Source organism: Triturus cristatus, chromosome 1_2, assembly GCF_964204655.1.
Source record: "Triturus cristatus chromosome 1_2, aTriCri1.1, whole genome shotgun sequence".
NCBI classification, from domain to species: domain Eukaryota; kingdom Metazoa; phylum Chordata; class Amphibia; order Caudata; family Salamandridae; genus Triturus; species Triturus cristatus.
Genome location: NC_140580.1, coordinates 48,643,730 through 48,666,517, shown reverse-complemented (window position 1 = coordinate 48,666,517; position 22,788 = coordinate 48,643,730). Strand labels below are relative to the sequence as shown.

Below are 22,788 nucleotides of genomic sequence, written 5' to 3'. Positions count from 1 at the left end.
CAATCAATTAATCCCAGAAAATGGACTTGTGACACTAGAAGACTCAATATAGATAACGTCGCAGCATGCTGTGAAATAGAATAGCAACCCCCTAATAATATGGTTGACGTCAGTGACCTCACGAAGTATTATAACAATACAATGTCGAGTAATATTGAGGACATAGCCCCGTTAAAATTCAAAAAGATCCCTGACAAAGACAAAAACCCTTGGTTTAACAGTGCCGTAAATGAAGAAAGACATTCACTCAGACTCACAGAGCGACAATGGCGACAACACCCTTCCTCGCCCCATTTAATCCAACTAAGACAGTCCAGCAAAGCCTACAATAAAAGTATTCTAAACTCAAAAAAGACTTTTTCAGGAAAGAACTGGATAATGCAAAAAACAGACTGAGGAAACTATTCGATCTGCTAAAAGATCAATCCAATAAATCTGCCAAATCTGCACCAACTACTATAAAAAAAGATCTTAAGCAGTGAAGATTTCTCCTCCTCCTTCACAGTCACATCCAATTCCATGGAGGTGGAGCTCAAAAAAGCAGCTGTATGCCCTGAAATCACTAAGAGCACCTTCTATGAGCATCAATATCAACCAGATCTGAAAAAACCTAAAAATAATGCTCGATGGTCAGAATTCAAGCCGGTCGGTGAACTAGACATTGCGAAGATCATTTCGACCATTAAACCTAACAATCATTACAACGATCCCCTACCTGCAAAGTGTTGGTCTTCAATAAACCATCTGCTCATCCCTTCATGGACAAAGATCATCAATGCTTTGTTGGCACAAGGCGCAATACCGGACTGCCTAAAAACAGGGCAAGTTACTCAAATAAAAAAAAAAAAAAACAGAGAACCCCTCTGACCCTAACAATTTCAGACCAGAAGAAAACATTCCCATGCTATCCAAAGTCCTGGAAAAATGTGTACAACAACAATTGACCCATCATATCTCTGAATTCAATCTGTTAAATGACTTCCAATCCGGATTTAGACCAAACCATAGTACGGAAACAGTAATTTTGCAGCGTGAATCTTTCTGGATTCACTATGCTGTGCATTATTCCGCGGTCCGGAGGTTGGGTCCGGAATCGTAGTCTTTCTTCCTTTTTTTTTTTTTGTAGCCCAGGTGGGCGTCGACGTCCCACCATTTGGTGTACCTCTCGTGACGTTGGCACGCTTCCTGCGGAAGCTCCCACCTTGGGGCGCCATCTTCAGATTCTTTTTTCCAGCGTTGGGTCTGGATCGTCACCATGAAGCTCCTGAGTTTTTTGGGAAGTAAAGAAGAAAAAGCACGAGTTTCATCGAGGAAGACTACAGAGAACAAGATTGACAAGCCGGGACGACGAAGAAGGAGGAGAACCTAGAGATCTTCGACTTCCAACGGAGAATGCGCACTCTGGGACACTGAGCGCAGGAATGGACAAGACACCCTTTAAATTCTGCCGTAACTGCCACCATAAATACGCGCAGAAGGACCAACACCCGGTCTGCAATCTTTGCCTGCCAGTCGACCACGAGAGCAAAGACTGCAACGCCAGTTCCTTCTTCACACCGAAGACACTCCGGGTTAGAGAGAGACAGAGGAGAGCCAATTACAACATGCAGGGCAAGGGACAGACCCCGTCGCTGCACGAACTGGGCTTCTCCACCGACGAGGAAGACAACGTCGCCGAGGGACCAGATGACTTCACGGTCGCAGAGACCGATAAGAAAACGTCTGATAAGGTAGGAGAGACGTTGAACATTAAACCCTCGACAGGGCCCCGAAAGCCTGAGTCAGACTCTCGAAAATCAGAGTCGAAGTCCTCGAAAGGAGCACCGGCGCCGAAAATTTCGACGACCACAGCTGCACCCAAGGACGAACGGCCCGGCGGAGCCTTCGAAAAGGACTCACAGGTGACGAAGACCGGCGAAAAGCCAAGGTCGTCGAAGCAAGGCCAAGAACTGGGGCGCTCGGCCTCGAAAGAGAAGGTCGCGTTGACGCCGGCGAAAAGACCCGCGCTCGACGCCGAACAGGCCACAGAGTTGGAAAGAAAGAAGAGGAGGCTTGAGGCAGAAATGGAGAGCATCCTACAAAGAAAGGAGGAGTTCGACGATAAAATGAAAAGATACACGATTCCAACGAAACCACCGTCGGTCATTGTAGACGTCGAGGAACAGGAGGAGTTTGACGCCGAAGAACCGTCGATAACTCCCGGAGGAGAAGAAGAGGACCTATACTATGAGGGAGAAGAAGATGATGACCAACAAACAAACTACGGCTCGGCGCCGTTGACGACACAGGAGCTGGAGTGGCAGGACCTCGACGCCAAACCCGGAAGAGCCTGTGGAGACTTACCCTTCGAGGCCTTCGCCGCCCGATGACATTGGGGCCTACAATATGGTCATCAAAAGCGCAGCAGCAGCTTTTGGGGTCAAGCTGGAGGAAGAAAAGCCTAAAGCAGACTTTTTACTGGAAACGCTGCTCCCCATTTAAACGAGGAGCCAGTTCCTCCCCATGCTCCGTAGTGTCATCGACCAGGGGAAGGAGGCGTTCAGGGACCCAGCAACATGCAGGTCCATCACACCTAGGACGGAGAAGAAGTATAAACACTCCTCCCAGGACCCTTCCTACATCAAGGGATCCGTCACAGCGGACTCCATCATTGCGTCAACTGCCAGGAAAAGGGCTAATGTCCCGGCAACCTCTGGCCCACCACCAGACAAGGAAAGCAGGAGGATGGACCTGACTGGGAGGAAGATTGAAAGAAACGTGGCAATGCACTGGCGCATGGCGAACTCCAATGCCCTACTAAACAGACACCAATACCAACATTGGGACGAAATGGGGCAGCTAATCAAGCACCTCTCCGAACAATACCAGCAAAGAGCCTCGCACCTGGTGGAGGAAGGGAAGAATATCGCAAATTCTTGCCTTAAAACGGCCTTAGATGGAGCCGAAACATCAAGCAGGTCGATGGCAATAGGGATAACGGAAAGAAGGCAGGCCTGGCTCAGCATCTCAGGCTTCAAGCCAGAAGTCCAGAACAACATCCTGAACACCCCTTTCAACGGGGATACCCTGTTCGGAGCCCCGGTGGATGAAAAACTCACCCAACTCAAGAAAGATAACTAAACAGCAAGGTCCATGGGGGCCCTGCAATTCAGAGGGATGAGAAGAGCTACTCCGACACGGAGACCATACGGAAGGGGCGGAAACCAGCCGGGAACGTCACACCAGACATTCCAGCAGTGCCACCAGGGAGACAATCACGACCAGCAGGGGCAGCAGAAACAAACTTGGCAGTACCAGCCTCGGGCCAGTCCTTTCGCAGTAGGGGGAACAGACGAGGGCAAAGACGAAGAGGGGGAGAACAACCCGCCTCAAAGTGACTCCGCCCGGCGAAGCGTGCTCACCCACAAGATCCCTCCGAGGGTAGAGCACAAAAAATTCAACAAGAGAGGGTCACACAGACCAAACGCCAACGAACATGCAACACCAGTAGGCGTCAGGCTGAGACGTTTCTTCCAGGAGTGGAAAAAGATAACAACAGACAAATGGATACTCAACATCATACAGTTTGGAAACTGCATAGAGTTGGAAAGGAAACCACCAAACAGAAAACCAAAGAGAAGGGAACACTCAGGACAGGAGCTAGTGCAACTCCCAGAGGAAGCACAAGAACCACTCCAAAAGGAGGCCATAGAACCAGTACCATTCAAAGAAAGGAACAAGGGAGTGTACTCAAACTACTTCCTGGTACCAAAGGTGGACGAAACACTAAGACCCATCCTGGATCTACGGTTCTTAAACAAGTACACAAGGACACAAAAATTCAAAATGACGTCCCTACAAGAGTTACTCCCTCAGATGAGAGACAGAGACTTCATGTCCACCGTGGACCTCAAAGATGCCTACCTGCACATCCCAATGAACAGGCAGCACAAACATCTGTTAAGATTTTCCATCAACAAAGAACAACTCAGAACCATGGCATTCGGACTAAAGTCCGCACCAAGGGTTTTCACAAAATGCCTTGCGGCAGTGGCGGCGTACCTGCGGAGGGAAGGGATTCATGTATACCCTTATCTTGACGACTGGCTAATAAAAGCAAGTTCAAGCGAAACATGCGAGGAACACGCACAGCGGGTCACAAGGTCGCTAACGAAGCTGGGATTCCCCATACACTGGGGGAAATCCTCAATGGAACCGGAACAGGTGAAGATCTTCCTGGGGGCACAGATCAACACCATACAGAGAACGGTGGTCCCCAGCAACAAGAGAACACTGGCCCTGCTGAGGGAGACGCGCCTCTACCAGAAGGGGTGAGCTCTGACAGTGAGGACAGCAAGCAAGATCATGGGGATGATGGCGTCATGCATTAACCTAGTCCCCAATGTACGCCTACACATGAGACCATTCCAGGAAGGGCTGCAACAGCAATGGTCACAAGCAACCGGAAGTTGGGAGGATCTAGTGGATGTAACGCACGCAGTGCAAGAAGAGATAGCGTGGTGGAACAAGGAGAACATAACAATAGGGAAGCCCTTGACACCACCAAGCCCAAGGGTGACCATCACCACAGACACATCCCAGATAGGATGGGGAGCACATATGAACAAGCTCAGAGTGAGGGGTCTGTGGACTCCAGATGCGGTCAGACACATCAACTACCTGGAATTGAAGACCGTATTCCTAGCCCTGAAGGCCTTCCAGAAAAAACTGTACAACCAGAAGGTGTTGATACAAACAGACAACACGACAACAATGTTCTACATCAACAAGCAGGGGGGAACCCAATCATTCCCTCTATCCAACCTGGCACAGGAGATTTGGAAAATAGACCTGCTGGCCATACACCTACCAGGGACAGACAATGTGGAAGCAGACTGGCTCAGCAGGCAGACTTCAGCATCCCACGAGTGGGAGCTCAATGGACAGGAAACGCAAAGGCTATTCAGAAGGTGGGGTACACCGACGATAGAGCTGTTTGCAACACACCTGAATGCAAAATGCCAAAACTTCGCATCCAGGCAACCAGAGAAACAATCCCAGGGGAATGCCCTATGGATAAGCTGGTCGAAAACATTTGTCTACGCTTTTCCCCCAATACCACTGATACCCAGGGTACTCAACAAGTGCAGGACCAGCAACATGACACTGATCCTAGTAGCACCACAGTGGGCGAGGCAGACCTGGTACTCACAAATAATGGAAATGGCACAGGGGCCACAAGTTCACCAAAAGGAAAGACTTACACTCCATGCAAAACGGAGAAGTTCTACTCCCAGAGCCAGAGAGCATCAGCCTAGCGGCATGGCTCCTGAAGACATGGAGTTCGCACACCTTAAGCTACCACAAAGCACCATGCGAGTGCTCCGGGAGGCAAGGAGACCAACGACACGAAAATGCTATGGGGAAAAATGGAAGAGGTTCACACAATGGTGCAGCAAAAAGAAACTGCAGAACAAGTTGACCAAGGAATCAACGGTGCTGAGATACCTCACACACCTACTAAAGGCTAAACTATGTTCATCCTCGCTAAGGGTACACCTAGCAGCGATTGTAGCTTACACACGAGGTAAAACGGGGAAAAGTTTCTTTACATTGCGAGTAGTAAAGAGATTCCTGAAAGGGGCGAAAGGATAGCGCCACCAAAGAGGATGCCGCCGCCGGCATCGAACCTCAACATAGTCCTGACGCAACTTATGAAGGCACCTTTTGAGCCCATCCACAAGGCCTCACTACAAATGCTGACAATGAAGACTGCCTTTCTGGTGGCAATAACCTCGCTGCGCAGAGTAAGCGAGCTGCAAGTTCTAACACTGCAAGAACCTTACATCCAAATACACAAGGACAGGGTAGTAATGAGAACGGACCCACACTTCATGCCGAAGGTGGTGTCGGCATTCCATATGAACCAGACAATACAAATACTGAGCTTCTTTCAGAACCCAGCCACAAGCGCAGAAAGGGCACTGCACACTCTAGACGCAAGAAGGGCGGTGATGCACTACATCGAGAGATCCAAGGAGCACAGGAAAACTAAGCAGTTTTTTGTGTCCTTCGTAACCAGCTTCCTGGGTAGACCAGTAACAAAAAGCACCAGCGCTCGATGGATCGCACTGACGATACAATTCTGCCACAAACAGGCAGGGCAAGAACTATCGGAAGGGGCACGGGCCCACTCCACAAGGAAGAAAGGAGCAACAATTGCTTTTCTGGCTAACACACCCATTCAAGACATATGCCTGGCGGCAACATGGGCTTCAGTTCACACGTTCACTAAGCACTACTGCGTGGATATACAAATGAACAAGGAAGCACAAGTAGGACAGAAGGTGCTTCAACATATATTCAACGACCAACGCTCATCTTCCACACAGCCGCCACAAAGATGACAAACCGCTACAAAGTCTATGCACAGCATAGTGAATCAAGAAAGATTCACGGTGCAAAACAAATAGTTTCTTACCTGTCGGTGTAGTTGTGCAGCTTGAAGATCTTTCTGGATTCACTAGCGAACCCACCCACCTCCGCCAGAAAGATGAGGCTGGAGAAGAAGGTGGAAAGACAGAGAATAGAGTACAAGCAGAGACTTAAGAGAAGTGTGTAAAAGGATATAATTAAGGAGAAAATAATAAAATTGCGTAGGATTCACAAACGGAACACAAAAAAAAAAAAAAGAATCCGAAGATGGCGCCCCAAGGTGGGAGCTTCCGCAGGAAGCGTGCCGACGTCACGAGAGGTACACCAAATGGTGGGACGTCGACGCCCACCTGGGCTACAAAATTAAAAAAAGGAAGAAAGACTATGATTCCGGACCCAACCACAAGACCGTGGAATAATGCACAGCATAGTGAATCCAGAAAGATCTTCAAGCTGCAAAACTACACCGACAGGTAAGAAACTATTCGTTCTGCACATCATGGATGACGCTCTACTTGCCCTCGACCACAACGAAACATGTCTCCTAATCCTGCTTGACCTATCATCTGCTCTCAACACGGTAAACCATGCTAAAATACTAGATCGCATTAAAAATGTAATGGGATTAGAGGGTACAGTCCTAAAATGGTTTAGCTCTTTCCTAGAGAACAGATTGCAAAAATTCATAGTCAACCAAACATTATCAATTTCATGCAAAAATACAATCGGAGTTCCTCAGGGCTCAATACTATCTCCGGCATTATTCAATCTGTACGTAGAGCCACTCGCTGAAACATTACAACGAGCAAACATTTCTTTCCACATGTAGGCAGATGACACACAGCTGTACATCAGTCACATCGACAGAAGAGATAGGTGTCATGAACCAGGCACTAAAGAGAACCATTCATTGGCTAACCAGCAACCACCTGAAGCTTAACCCACATAAAACCGAATTCCTGCTGATCTCCCCTCAGAAAAGCGCTCCGAACATCCTAGAGTGGACCAATCTGATCACGGCATTAAACTGTACTCTGAAGATTGTTGATTCCACCAAATCCTTGGGAATTAGTCTTGACTAAAACTTGAACATGCTATCACATACAAACACGATGGCAAAAAACACCCAGTTCCATTTAAGCTACTCCAGAAAACTGAAACCATTCTTAAATAGGTCAGACCTCAAAACAGCAGTCCAGGCACTTGTCATATCAAGGATCGAGTACGGTTGCACAACTCTGTCCGGTCTTCCCAAGATCTCAACAGCCCCACTAAAAGCTTGTCTTAATGCGGCCACAAGACTTATAACTGGATCCAAAAAATTTGACCACATCACCCCTCATTTGAAAGCACTCAGCTGGTTGCCTTACGAAGCAAGAGTACAATTTAAGTTGGCATGTATCACTCACAAAGCGATACATTACAAAACACCAGTGCCCAGAAAATCACACTATCAGGAGGATGCCATGTCTCCAGGAGCCATGGAGATCTACTACTGAAACCGGCCCGTTTTCGTAAGAAAAGAACTTATGACCGAGCGTTATCTGGTGCAGCTCCTAGAATTTGGAATGCTCTCCCTCCTAACATTAGATGAATCCTGTCCAACTCTGCATTAAACAATGAAGCTAAATCTTATTATATGAGTAAATACCTCCCATAATCTCAACAGACTCGCCATCATCATGGATCCTTCATGATCATATACATGCTACCGCTCTTCGAACATTAACCTTTTTGTGGTTATATATGTATATTAAGCGTAATGTTTTGCTCTAAATCATTGTACAACAACTGATGACCTGGTAACCTAACTGTTTTTGGAAATGCAAATGTAAAGCGCTCTGATACCCTACTCAGCGTCATGGCGCTATATAAAACACCAAATAAATAAATAAAAGTAATGTTTTACTAAGATCTGACACTCTTACCATCAGATAAATACAGAAGGCAAGAGAGTAACTTAAGCTCTCTCTCCTTATAAAGTTTCTTCTGCTTCTCCAAACCTAGATAATTTTACCCGAGTGCTAATTTGATGGAATTAATTAAATTTGTAATAACACTCATTATTTTTTTAAATGCTAAAAATAAAGAATAGTGTTTATCCGGTGCTAAACGATTCTTATTGTTTTTGTGATGTTTTTTATTAACTTACAGTGAATATTACTACTACAGTCAAAACTTCCAAACAAGTGACACTCGTGAGGTTGAGGCTGGGGGTATTGCAGCATGGTCTAAGCTAGCCCTGGCATAAATCTAGTTACGGGAGCTGGAAAGGTTTGAAAGAAGGTGCCCAGTGTGGCCCCAGTTTACAAAAGCGAGAACACATGATGCCTGCCTTAAAAGACCCTGGGTTGGGTTAGGATCTAAATCAACTTCCTATATAACATGTAAAAAGCTTATTCGAACGTAGACCAAGATGCATACAGAAAGCTGTACACCGGGATACACCAGAAAAACCCCTTAGATGAGTTAACTCACAAAAAACATCCAACAAAGGTTCGAACAGCATTCGTAAAGAGAAATATGTCTTGGAGTTCGAGGCTGAGGGGTTTGTAATGCTTTAAACCACTCTCTGATAAAAGACCACAACCTTGAAATAAGGCTCTTGAAAATAGTAGTATTCTTATGGATACTTCTACCTGCAGATTCCTCACCTGTAGAACAATCCCAAGCGTCAGACTGGATCTGAAATCTTCAAAACTTTGAGGTCGCCAGGAGAGGGTGCTGCACTTGGTAGGCTCTGGAAGTGATGAATGCTGATGCCTCTGATGTCATATAGTGCCCACCCTGGCGCACCTACGTTAGTTCCCTTTTTCCATGCCTTTGATGTGGATCCATAACCTCACCACCGAGCGAAATCTTGGCCCTATCAATTTGTTATTTAAATAACTGCAGTACCAAAGCATTTTACAATGTCTTCTCCAAAGAATTCAGAGTTTAAGCCTTGCAAGAATCATGAGGCACAAACAGCCTTCACAGATCCCCAAGCCATCTGCTAGTGGTGCTTAGGCTCCGACCACAACACTAAGTTGTATTCAAAACACCTCAGCATGAACCCTAGGGCCATCAAAGAGCACAAGGCCAAACTGTTTATGGCCCAGGCAAAGGATGATCACCTCCATTGTAAGTAGTCTCATCGCTGCTGCTCTCCATTGACAATGTCAGGTAAAAAGCAAAAAAAGGTTTAGAAGAAGGACAAGAAGCGCTCTAGAGGTCTCCTCATCGATCTCCATCTCCGACAGGACCCTCTACCTCAGAGCCTTAGCTCGTTCTTATCCCTACAGAGAATCCTCCGTGTAGTCTTGCTTCCGTTGTGGAACTGGCTCCGGACCGACCTCCTGTACCGACACCATCAACTCTTAAGCACTAGCAGCAGCCCTAGTGCTTCCTGACTTACCAGCGCATGGTGCGGATTCTGCAGCATTTTTCAACTCCAGATATTCCATATTTGCTAAAACGTCCATGCCATCTAGTGCCCTGCAGAGCCCAATGGACCCACAGCAGATCCCACTCTTCATTTAAATAGTGTGCGTCTAACCTTAGGTGTCTTGGCGCCTGCTGAGCCTGAACATGCTGAGAAGAGATCTGTTAGTTGTTAAACAGCCATGTTTTTAGCTCCTTCCTGAGGCGAGCAGGTGGGAGATGGCTCTAAGATGTGGAGGGAGAGAGTTCCCCAGCCTGGCAATGCTATTGACAAAGCACCTACTTTCCCAGTACACTTTCTTGAATTTAGTTGTGGTAATCAATCTGGCATTGGCCGAACTCAGATGTCGGTTGGGAATGTACCACTTAAGATGTTCCCATAAAAATTCAGGTCCTGCCTGATGCAGGGCTTTGTGAGCCACACAGCGGGCCTTGAATTTAATTCGCTTGTGGAAAAGGGAGCAAGTGCCGTTTTTTGAATTCCTGAAGCGATCGCATGAAATTTTGGAAGATTCAGAATTATACTGGCTGTTGCATTTTGGATCCATTGAAGCGGTATAATCAGTTTTTCCAGTATATTCATATACAATCCATTGCCGTAGTCCAATTTTGAGAAGCCTAATGCTGAGACCACAATTTTCCTGGTATTTATGGGAATGAAACGAGTGATTTTCCTCATCATCCTATAGTGTGGAAAGAGTAAGGCACTACCTTGAATACTTGTGCTCCAAATTTAAGCTTATCATCAATAATAAAGCCCAAGTTTTTAGCTTTCGTCACGGGTACAGGTGATGGACCTAGGCTATATGGCCACCCTGCCGGGGACCATGCAGGGAGGTGGTTTCCGAATAGTATTACCTCCGTTTTACCTGAGTTGAGTTTTGAACAATGCTTACTCATCCATAGGCTGATGGCACCCATGCAATCATGGAGTCTTGATGGACCTGAGGAGACTTTATCAACTGTTGACACTACCAGCTGAGTGTCCTCCGCATAGGAGGTAGGATTCAGGTTGAAGCTTTTGATCAGAGTTGCTAGTTCTGTAACATACATATTGAACAGGGTTGGGTTCAATGAAGAGCCCTGAGGAACCTCGCAAGGTAGAGTGAATGGTAGGGAGATATATTCACCCAGTGTCAATATTTGAGCCCTCTCTGAAAGGAAGGATGAAAGTTTTTATTAAGGCAGTTTCCGTGCTGTGATCTGCTCTAAACCCGAACTGACTAGGGTCTAAATGAGGGTTGTCAAGGATTAATTTTGACAGTTCTGAATTAATCATCTTTTCAGCGATTTTTCCCTGGAAGGGGAAGCCTAGAGATGGGACGATAGTGGGTGGGATCATTAATATCAAGATTGGGCTTTTTTGTTAGGAGGAGAATACAGGCTTGTTTCTACAAAGTGGAAGATAAGTAGGAGTAGATAGGTTCTGTCGCAAGTTTCAGGATCCTGATAGGGCATGGGTCATCCGGTGAACCTGATTTAGCTCCTAGTAGGAGAGCAGCTACTTGATCGGGTGAGGTGGATGTAAATTCCAAAAGCGGGGATAGCCAGGAGCTTCCTGATGTTGCGCTCGAAAGTAACCTTGGATTTTGAGTTGTCGGATATATTAAAGATTTGGTCGACTTTGTCTTTGAAAGTAAAAGCCAGAGTGTCACAAAATTATTGACTATGTATGGTCGAGTTGTTTTTCGGGACCGAAGTAATCTTCGTGACCACCTGAAACAATTCCTTGTTGGAATTGGATGCATTCTCTATCATTTGGGTATAGCACAGACTTTCTTTGTTAATAAGAAGGGTTTTATATTTGGCTAATGCCAATTTGTATAACTGTTTATCTTTGGCATCATAATACTTGTGCCAACATCTTTCTTGCCTTCTGCAGGCTTGTTTTTCTTGTCTCAGGCTTCAGAGAACCAGGGGGCAAAAGGTTCCCATCTGTATTTATGAGACCCGGTAGGTGGAGCTAGTTTAGAAAAGATAGAATTAAGCCAGAAAGTATAGGCAGATGCTTAAGAGTTGGCGTCAAGAGAGATATCAGGTTGGCTCTGACCTTTTGAGATGTTCCTTTGGAACTGATGCAGACACCATACTGCTTTAACCCCACAGTTTGCTTCATAGCACTTTAACCAGCTCTTTGAACTCTGCAGAAAGCGCCACCGCCAACTCTACCACCACCACCACCACCACCTCCTCCTCCGGCAACCGGACGTCAAGCTACAAGTCAAGTTCACTCTCGCCGAGCGGCCCATTGAATTCTGGAAGAGGAGGGATATAGAGCTAGCCTCCATGAGATTTTCGGGCGGATTCCGACCCAGTGGAGCATTATTCTGATGACATACCCATCCAAGCCCCCCTGGACTTCCAAGGACTATCCTCTGCAAGCAGGTTTGGCACCTCACCTGAACTCACCTTGACTGGACCACCTATGCCAGAGGTTGTCTCCTTTCACAAAGTGATGCTCAAAGCTGCTGAGGTATTAGACCTGAAGTTGCCTACCATTGACATTAAAACAAACGTCCTAACTGAGGTTGATCTTCCTTCGGTGGCTTCAGCTGAGCCTCTTCTCCCTTTCAGTGATGCCCTGTTGGATCCGGTGCTAGCAGCTTGAAAGCAACCTTCCTAATTGCTGGCAGTGAATCTCCTAGTGGCCTGCCAATATTGTTCCGCATCTGGCAATCTGCCTTTTTGATGTCCCATCCCTCCCAAGAAAGCCTGGGTATACAAGCTTCCTGTTCAGAGGCACCCTTCCGTGGTACCTTTCCAGCAGTCCCTTCTGACAAAGAATCAAAACCAAACTGATGAAGGCTTGGGGAAAGAAGTTCTTTTCAACAGGAAGCATGGCCATGATATAACTTAATGCTAATAGCATGCTTGCTCACTATAATCATGTGTTATAGGACATGGCGCAAATGATTCTTCCCCATGTGAATCCTGACATAAAAGTTTGCTTCAAGGAAGTGATAGCTGATGGCCAGTATGCTTCGTGCCACACAATAAAATCTGGGCTGGTTACAGCGGATTCGCCTGCCTAAGCAATGGGCACTTCCAGCTTAGTGTGCAATGACATGCTTGACTCCGGACATCAAATTTCTACTCAGACGTCCAAGCTAATCTAATGTATTTTCCAGTCAGCATTGTTCAAATCTTTGGGAACAAAACCAACTTTGCACTGTAGAGGTTTAAGACCAGCAGGGCCACCGCCAGGTTCCTAGGCCAGTAGCCTTCTTCTGCTAGGGTTTACAGAAGCTTTCGCCATTATTTGTGGCCTTAGAAAAGGTCCATCCTTTCATCCCTGCCAGTACAGACCGGCACTCCTGCAACAGAACCCACTTGTCATGCAATACAGAGGCCTTGGTAAATCATAGGCTGAGGATCTACATTACAACCCTCCTCCTCCTCCTCTTCCTCACCAGAATCCCAGGAAAAGCAGAACTAGTTCACTTCCTTAACCCCACGCAGAGCCTGAGGGAGTAAGGGTGTCCTGTTTTCTGCAGGCCTGGAAGGCCATCACTTCGAACCAATGGGTCCTACAAATTGTAGAAAAAGGTTAATCCCTTCCTCTACCTACAGGTAGGGGAAGGTTTCACCTTCTATTCCAGCTGCCATCCTCCCCTCCTCCTGACCACCTGGCCATTCGGCAACAGGAAGTGGCAGTTCTCCATATCAAAGGGGCAGTGGAGTTTGTGCGAGAGAAGGAAAAGGGCCAAGGTTGTTACGTCCGTTACTTACTGGTGCCCAAGATGGACAGTGGTCAGTCTCTGCCCTATCCTGGATCTCAGCAGCCTGAACTTCTTTCTAAAGAGGGAGAAGTTTAAGATGCTGACACTAGCTCAAGTTCTACTGGCTTTGGAGGTTGGAAACTGGATATTGTCCCTGAACTTGTAGGATGCGTACTTCACCATCTCTATCATGCAGTCTCATCTGAAGTATTTGTGGCTTATAGTGGGTTCTGTACCATACCAATCTAAGATGCTAGCCTTTGGTTTCACATTCACACTTCGAGTCTTCACAAAGGGGATTTCTGTGGTGGCAGCCCATCTCAGACGGTCGGGCATCCTCATCTTTCCTTACCTGGACGACTGGCTCCTCAAAGCCAGTTTGCAGGAGTTGGCTTTGCACCATCTGCAGTTGACAGCATCTCTGCTGTTCGACCTGGGCTTTCCAATCGACGAGCCCAAATCTCATCTGCGGCCCTCCTAAAGAATCCAGTTCACAGGATCAGTTCTGTACACCAACCTTCACAGAGAGTCAAAGACATCCTGGTAATTATTCCACTGCTCCAACCAGGCATGATCATTCCAGTCCTGAGAGCCCTGCGATTCCTAGGTTTTTGGCTTCCTGCATTCTCCTAGTCATGCACACATGATGGCCCTGCAGTGGTGCCTCCGCAGGCAGTGGTTACAATACAGGGGAGATCTGGCAGACTCCATTGTAATCTCCTCCAGCACTAAGGCTGAAGTGGCTTGATGGAGGAACAAAGCGAACCGGACGACCGGGATGGCCTTTACTCCTCCATCAGCTGTTGCTTCAGTAGTGACAAACGCCTCCATCTTGCGGTGGGGTGCTCATCTGAAGATCCATAGGAACACGTGCTTCATATCCACTTGCTAGAATTGCAGGTGATTCGGCTGGTGCCAAGGCCTTCCTCTCCTCTATCGTAGATCAGTCCGTCCATATCTTGACCGACAGCACGACGGTCATGCGGTACGTCAACAAGCAAGCAGAGTAGGGTCTTGCCTCCTTTGTCTGGGAGCATTGAAACTGTAGTCTTGGGCACACCACCAAGGGATGTGGCTCATTGCCAATCATGTATCGGGGTCTATGAATACCAGAGCCGACAGCCTGAGCTGGCGTCATCCTACTGATCACAAGTGGTGTCTTCTACCAGAGATAGTCCAGGATATCTTTGACCAGTGGGGAACTTCTCATGTGGACTTGTTTGCTTCCTCACAAAATGCTCAATATCCACAGTACTGCGCCCTCCAGTATCTGTTGAGGGGAACCTTGGGGGACTTGTTGCAGTGGAACTTTAATGGAACTTTCCATTGCAATATGGCTCTCCCCATACCCTTGATTCCTCTGGTTCTGAGGGAGATTTGCAAAGACTGGTCCCAAGTCATTCTCATAGCCCTGGATTAGGCAAGAAGGCTGGGGTATGCAGACCTCCTGCACTTCTGCATGTGTCCTACACTGTGCCTGCAATTCAGGCGGATCTTCTTTCCCAGTCCGGGCAAATGGTTCTGCACCCCAATTTCCGAGACCTACACCTATATGGTTGGAAATTGAGTGGTGACAATGGAGCTCCTTTAATCTGCCACCAGAGGTTATAGATGTTATCTTGTCTGCACGTCGCCACACCATTTAAGTCAATCTCTTCCGGCCTATGGAGTAACTTTGTTGCATTCCATGTGGAGAATGATGAGGATCTCTTGCAGGCCATGTTATCCCACATCCTGCAATTTGCACTTTCCCTTGCTCAGATGTGATGTTCCGTAGGCACTGTGAAGGGTTATTCAGCTGCCTCTTTCTACTGGATCAGCCATCCCTGTTTAAGACCCCTGTTGTCCTGTTTTTCCTAAAGTGAGTGACCAACCTTTTTCCCTCCCACTCCACTTTGTGATTCCTCAATCAGACTTTAGTTCTTACATTTTGGATGTGGACTCCATTTGAGCCCCTTCACAGTTGTACACTTTGTAAGTTAACTTTCATGACTTCGTTTTTTGTTGCAATAACGTCTGCTAGGACAGGTCAGTGAGTTACAAGACCTTAGCTCTCGTCCTCCTTTCACTACCTTCTTCCTAGATACGGTGTGTTGTAAACTCTGGCTGCTTTCCTTCCTGAGGTAATAACTCCCTTCCATCTTGCTCAGTTCATCACTCTTCTAATCTTTACCTTCGTCCTCATCCCACAAAGGAGGAGGAGCATTTGCATTGGTTAGATCCTATGTGAGCGGTCAACTACTGCCTAAACCTTACCAAGGAACGTAGGTTTGCTGATCAGCTATTCATTGGCTACTGTGGTGCCAAAAAGGTAAAGGTGGTTCAGAAAAAGACTGTGTCAAGATAGATCATCCTCTGCATTAAAACTTGCATCACCTTAACCAAGAAAAAGCCGTCTGAGGCGATCTATGCTCATTCCACCAGAACCAAATCTACCACTTCTGCTCTTGCGCTTGGCCTTCCAATTGTAGATATTTGTAAGGCAGCGACTTGGGCCTCTACACACATTTATCAAGCACTGTTGTCAAGACTCAGAAGTGAGAAGAGATGGTCACCTTGCTGGGTCGGTCAGCACGACTTCCTATTATAATCATACATGAACCCTCCTCCTAGGTAGCGTATTGAGTGGAATCTATTCTACAGGTGAGGAATTTGTAGGTAGTAGTATCCATCAGAAGACAAAGTTCTGTACCTGCGGTAATTATCTTTCTGGTGGATACTTCATTTATCTGCAGATGCCTCACTGACCCACCCGCCTCCATTTGATGGATGATTTACAGGAAACATTATTAAGATCCCATTTTGAATTCCTTAGGCACTACAACAAGTTTTACTGATGTAATTTTGCCCTCTCGCCTCGAAGGCTTGGAAAAAATGGAGGGCAACTGGGATTGATGTAGTAGGGCGTGCGCTATATGGCCTCGGTGGCGCCATCTGATGTCTCTTCTGATGCCTACCGAGTCCAGCAGCCTCTACTGGCGACCTCAAAGCTTTGAAGTTTCTGGATCCAGTCTGAATACTGGGCTTCTTCTACAGTTGGGGAATCTGGAAGTAGAAGAGTATTCACCAGAAAGATCTTTACCACAGGTAAGAAACATTTTCTTTAGACAAACCTTAAACCACGGGCTATCAGCATGTTCTCAAAAGAAAGAATTGCCAAGTTGATTATCTCTCTGTGCACAACATAGAGCATTGTCCGATTACCTCTAATTCACTGTTTTCAGGCACATCCCTGTGGCTCTTGCCAGAGACATTGTGGTGCTGGCCAAGCCTAAAACTAGAGGTGTGCTAACTTAGTTCAAAAGCCACCGTCTATACTCCTTGTTTATTTACCATTTATGTATCTCGGTGCTTATTTAGTAGCTGGAAGATGACATGCAAGTTCTATAGCTATTTTAGAAGACGTGTTGCTCTGTGGTGCTGACATCACAGAGGCAAAGGCTTCTGTTCACGTTTCCATTACAATTTACAGCAGCCCTCAGTGCTGCACAGTGGTTACTTCTGCATGAAAACTGCCTCTTCTCTTTGGGACTATGCTGCTACCCCAAAGAGCTGGTGCAAATATCCCTGGATTCCTGTTTTGTGGGGTTCCAGTCCATTGATTATTGCACTCATTCCAATGGGTTCAGTCACAGCGCAGCTTTACCAAAACCAGGTAAATGTAATAGAGAGCGATGGAGAGATGTGTCCAATGCAAATTATGGGGATAAAGATCTCCTTGGCCAGAGAAATTCCCATTTTCAGATTACATTGTACTTCCTGGCTGCCACTGGGTTTTGGTGGTATATGCATTCCGTCTTCCTATTGGTAAGCCAACCAGTTTCTGTAGGCAGAAATTCCTAAAGCTTTCAGAAGTAGCCAGGAAATAGAAATTTTGAGAAGGAAAGATGCAGCCTGGAAATGGGCAGTTGTCAACAGAGTACTCTATTGCCGTACGCCCTATCTTCTGTTGCTGAGTCGACATTTTCAACATGCAGATTTTCCTCCCAGTATCACTGATACTTTGGGCACAATTCTGGTTTGGTTATGCACAGGAATAAGACAGAAAACACTGTGTGTCTTTTTGTTGTGTTTTTTCGCATACAGTTGTATAATTACGCCCACCATATCTGACTGGTATTATGGCTAAAACTTGAAGGAACGTGACAAAATGTACGAGTATTGCGTACAAACACTAGTTGCAAAACACTGCATCAGTGATGCTTATGGTCTGAACTCTAGTATCTTCTTGGCCATCTGTGATCTGGTCGAGTCATTAGGGAATTCTCCAGTAGCAGTTTTAAAGGGTAATTTCTTAACATCTCTGATTAGATTTCAAACTGGCTTGTGGCCCTCACGTGCAACATATTTTTATCAACAGAAAGATTTGAAAATCATTTTTTGTTGTTGAGCTTTTGGCACAGGGTACAAGAGGTAATTACCATGGTCTCATCCGTGATTGATTGTACCGAGCCTGCTTATTTTGTCTTTCATCCTACAACCCGTTCTGTTTCCAGTTCTTGTGTATGTCATGTCATTTGAATTGCCAAGATCGCAAAATACCAGCACTGGCTCACAGTATGCGTATGAAATCATTTTGAGATGCTGTGTATGTTTAACTGTGCCATTCACTAGATGGGTACTCTCATTTGGTGGAACAATGCTGGAGTTGGGCACTTCTGAGCCCAGGCTGCCAGGTGCTGGAAATACCTATATGAACACACCGAGACTTAATAATGACCATTTAATTTTGTGTCATGTTCTTATAACCATCCTGGTTCTTTTATAAGGTACTGATAGCTCCTTTTTCCAATTATATTATTTTTCAGCATGAAGAGGCCAGTAGTGCTTCATGTGTATTCATTGTGCTTTGTTGTATAAATCTCACCTTAAGATGAACTTGTTCTAGGATGCAGTCATCCTCTTCCCATTGCTCCACCACCATGTTTTTCATTCCCACAGGTTTGACCACTTGCTAGGATTCTGGCATATCTACGCAATTGTCAGGCAAGCTGTAGAGGAGCCCACCTTTGCTCTAAATACTAAATCATGGCCTCCTTGTAGTGAGTGCCACAATGTGATTTCCAGTACTGCTTGTTCATCTCTTTCACTTGTACAACCCTAATGCCCTGTTTTTGTAATCCAACAGTTGGAGAAAGCAGGAAAAGAAAAGCTGCTCACTCTGGACCAGGTTCTGAGAAAAAGACCGCTTGCAAAGAGGTGCATGGGAAAGCGAAAGAGACGGTTGATGAGAGCACGGAACACAGAACAAATGCTGAAAGTCAGTTGTGGTCTGGAAGTAATCCAGAGTTTGGTAGAGAAAAATATGCTCAAAGCCGCACTGCTTGCATTCTGCCAGATCATGGCAATTTCCAGCAAGAAGCGAACAGCCTAGTGAGGTCTGATGACTCTGGTGATTTCGAGAACAGTCAGTGGAATGCAAAGCTCAAATGTGAACCAAACACACAGGCGAATTTCAGACCATATGCATGGACCAAATATGAGAAATTTTTCAGTACAGATACGGAACATTCTAGACAGCAGAAAACGCAGATAGAAGAAAGACCATATCATTGCACGGTGTGTGAAAAGAGCTTTTTGCGGAAGCAGCATTTTATTCAACACCAAAGAAGTCACACAGGAGAGAGACCTTACCAGTGTAATAAATGCATGAGAAGATTCAGTTTGAAAGGAAATCTCAATAAGCATCAAAAGAGCACATCACGATGTGCAAAATCCCAAATTGGAAAACTCCTTGTCTCATCAGAGGCACATCCCTGAATGAGGATAGCATGGAAAGAATTTGGAGGAGAGCTATATAGAAAAGTACTGTAGAAGGAATGAAAGGTTGGAGTACCCTCATTGCATGGAGGCAGTGCAGAATGAGAGAGTGCGGGCTTAGCCATGAAAGTGTCTAAGTGATAGAAGGACAACTGATATACTCCGCAACAATGGTCTAGCCGACCGCTCTAGATCCAAAAGTAATCCCATGTTGGGGGGGGGGGAAAGTAGAAGAGAACCCTGTATAGCTCTAAAATAAATGCATTCCATGGACCCAAGTTGTCGGAAGAAGGCTAAAAATTCTCAAACCCAAGTAGAATCCAAAAAGAGTATTGTAAAAAAGAGGTTAAACTTGAAGAAAATATTAAAATTAATAGTGAAGACAAGGCACTCCTCAAGAACTCGTATCAGGGAGACCTCATGATGTTTACAGCACAGTCTGAAAGAAAAAAACTCATATCTTTGCTGTTGTGCAACCTATAGCACACTGATGAGGGGATTTAAATACCTTTCTACTCACAGTGGACCATAGGAATCCTCTCCAAAAGCTAGTCTGCCACTGTTCTCAGCTAGACATTATCACAGTCAATGGATGGAAAATGCATTAGCATAGAGCATAATTTTTGTCGTAGCACTCCTTTGTGTTTTCTCCATTCTCCTTAGTTCTTTATGCATATGCATAGGTATCCCTGTGCTTGTTGTTTGACATCATTTGGAAGTTGGGGAAATCTTGTATTTGGGCACTTTACCAATGTGAAGTCCTGTGGTGTACAGAGGGCAAAATTGTGAATTAAAGGGGCAAATGCATTACCATAAAGCATAATTTTTGTCGTAGGCACTCCTTTGTGTTTTCTCCATTCTCCTTAGTTCTTTATGCATATGCATAGGTATCCCGGTGCTTGTTGTTTGACATCATTTGGAAGTTGGGGAAATCTTGTATTTGGGCACTTTACCAATGTGAAGTCCTGTGGTGTACAGAGGGCAAAATTGTGAATTAAAGGGGCAAATGCATTACCATAAAGCATAATTTTTGTCGTAGGCACTCCTTTGTGTTTTCTCCATTCTCCTTAGTTCTTTATGCATATGCATAGGTATCCCGGTGCTTGTTGTTTGACATCATTTGGAAGTTGGGGAAATCTTGTTTATGGGCACTTTACCAATGTGAAGTCCTGGGGTGTACAGAGGGCAAAATTGTGAATTAAAGGGGCACTGGTGGGCAGGACCCCTCCTTTATGACTACTTCCTTCTGCATGAGAACCTGCTTCCCTTTTGCACCACCTGATGTAACATGGTAATGTATGGTAAAGACACTGAGGTACTGATTTACAGATTTTATGGTGGTAAATCCACCACCATAAAAAGACAATTTCAGTCCTGAAAATGTACAGAGGCATCAATATCAGGCAAATGCATTGTTGAGAGCAACCACACTCATGACGTGAATGCTGACAACTAGGAGGTTGAACACCAGGAGTAGCCAAATAATTAGGGAACCACTGGGGAGTTTTCCCTAAGTCATGTACTCCTATACCATAGCGTTCACCGCTGATATCCGGCATGACTGTTCACCACCTCCCCTATCATTCAACAGTATGACTTGACTTATAGCTGGAAAAGAGGGGTGTTAGGCAGAGGTCACGGAGAACCAGAGCAAATGCTTGGTACAGTCCAAAACACATACGTGAAGTCCATGAGAAGGCAAAAGTATGTTATAAGTCAGACAAACTGACATTGTTCGGCCACAAGTGCCAATACCATGGCTGTGGGATATTGCAGTAAGACATCAATACAGACTTTGTTTACTTGTGCAACCTCAATGCCAGAGGTTGGCTTGTTTATGTAATATGATGAATCATAAGAACTAAGGCGTTCAACATCTACACCAGCACACATTCAGCCACATCCCAACTCTGCGTACTAAATGAGGGAGTCCAAGCGAGGATCTGATTCGCTCAACTTCAATTGAACACATACAGTGAGCAAAAAAAAGCCTTGGTATGTTTGTGGCATGAACATCATCAATGCACATGTGTACACAGTGTCTATTGGGAAAAACCATACAAAGAGTAGGACCAGTGGAATCTGGCATGCCCACACAAGCATGCCTATTCACTTCCTCTGTATACCAGTGTAACCTACAGATGACCAAGAACATATGCTGTCTCACAAACTGCGAACAAAGTAAAAAGCAGAACAAATATCACCAACCTCTACGTCAACTGAAACTGTTTTGTATCCTGGAACTCTGGCGTGTGAGATAATTTACAGGTAATGACCACATGATGTGATTTATCTAACAAACATTAAAAGCAGATACTAATCAGTACCCACCTCTTTCTTAGAGTCTCGTGGTTACTTTATTGCGATTTATCTTTATTTTCATTATTCTCACCTTCACTGATTTTAGGTTGCATGGCAACATGACCTTGGAGAGCAATTTTGTGAAATATACAGCACAAGATCAAATGAGTCTCCTTTTCCAGTACATGCATGAAGGCAGGGCTCTGCCACTCTTAGGCAATACAGGGAAACTTGTGTTCACCAGGCGGAAGACTGAAACCTGTTCCTAGTTGTGAAGAGAGGTTTTATGGGGCCATTTCTGCCAGTGTATTTGTGTTTGTCATGGGGGCCTGTACTCGTGGTTTAGATGGGTAGACTGCATTCCCCATACAAATAGTATTGCACACATAGTGAGGATAATACCTGAAGAATGCTAGGTAAGTTAAGAATAAGTGATAGGGTTTACTTCCCAATTATCAATGTTCTCCTGTTGTCTGTTGCTGAATGTTAATGTTTGACAATTCCATGGATGCAGGGAGCACGCCGGGAAGCCTACAACAGATGGTGAGATAGGTATCACATGCAACCTAGGCTCTGTAGCTGTAAAACTGTTTCCATTTACAAAATAGCTATTTTGTGAATTTGACTTGTAGGAAGGACAAATGGGTGCAATCTAGGGCTTCACACACTAATTAGCATTCCTGCAATTGTGTAGACGTCTGCATTGATATGGTTGAGGGTGATAGTATTGGCATGGAATTGAATGTTATGTTTAACAAGTTGCGGCATGTCGGTTAGCATTTGCTCCATGGCTGTTGAATGGCACCTTTGAGATGTTATTTGCAATTCCTATTGTGATCTGGAAATGTAGATTTTTCCTATTCCCTGTATGCACAGCATGCCAGCAAGCCCTCACCTTTCACATGCCACTACACACCTGATGTCTGGGGATCACTTTGAGTCTCTTCAAACAAAACATAGGAAGTGAAGAATATAGGTTAACGTCTGTGGACGAAGAAAAAATGGAGGGACAAGGCAGTTGTTACATGTAGCTAGGTACATTCCACCTCATAAACATTTTTAGCACAGTGACATGGGCCACCACGGAATGATATTAGACAATAATGTCACTGTCAGTAAAGTGGCTTCTGCTCATATTGGACACAGTTGCTCCCCCGTTATCATGCCGCAT

At 45.5% G+C, this 22,788-nt stretch overlaps 1 protein-coding gene across 4 annotated transcripts in view; it reads left to right on the top strand.

Annotated features, from left to right (window-relative positions):
- The window catches only part of LOC146866741 (uncharacterized), a 100,089-nt gene extending 78,437 nt beyond the window's left edge, over nucleotides 1-21,652 (top strand). For all 4 annotated transcript variants that reach the window (XM_085601053.1, XM_085601070.1, XM_085601062.1 and 1 more), the window contains one exon: nucleotides 18,685-21,652. In XM_085601053.1, the coding sequence (XP_085457179.1) occupies nucleotides 18,685-19,316 (632 nt within the window). In that variant the 3' untranslated portion in view covers nucleotides 19,317-21,652. The remainder of the gene's footprint in view (nucleotides 1-18,684) is intronic.
- Nucleotides 21,653-22,788: the final 1,136 nt, after the last annotated feature.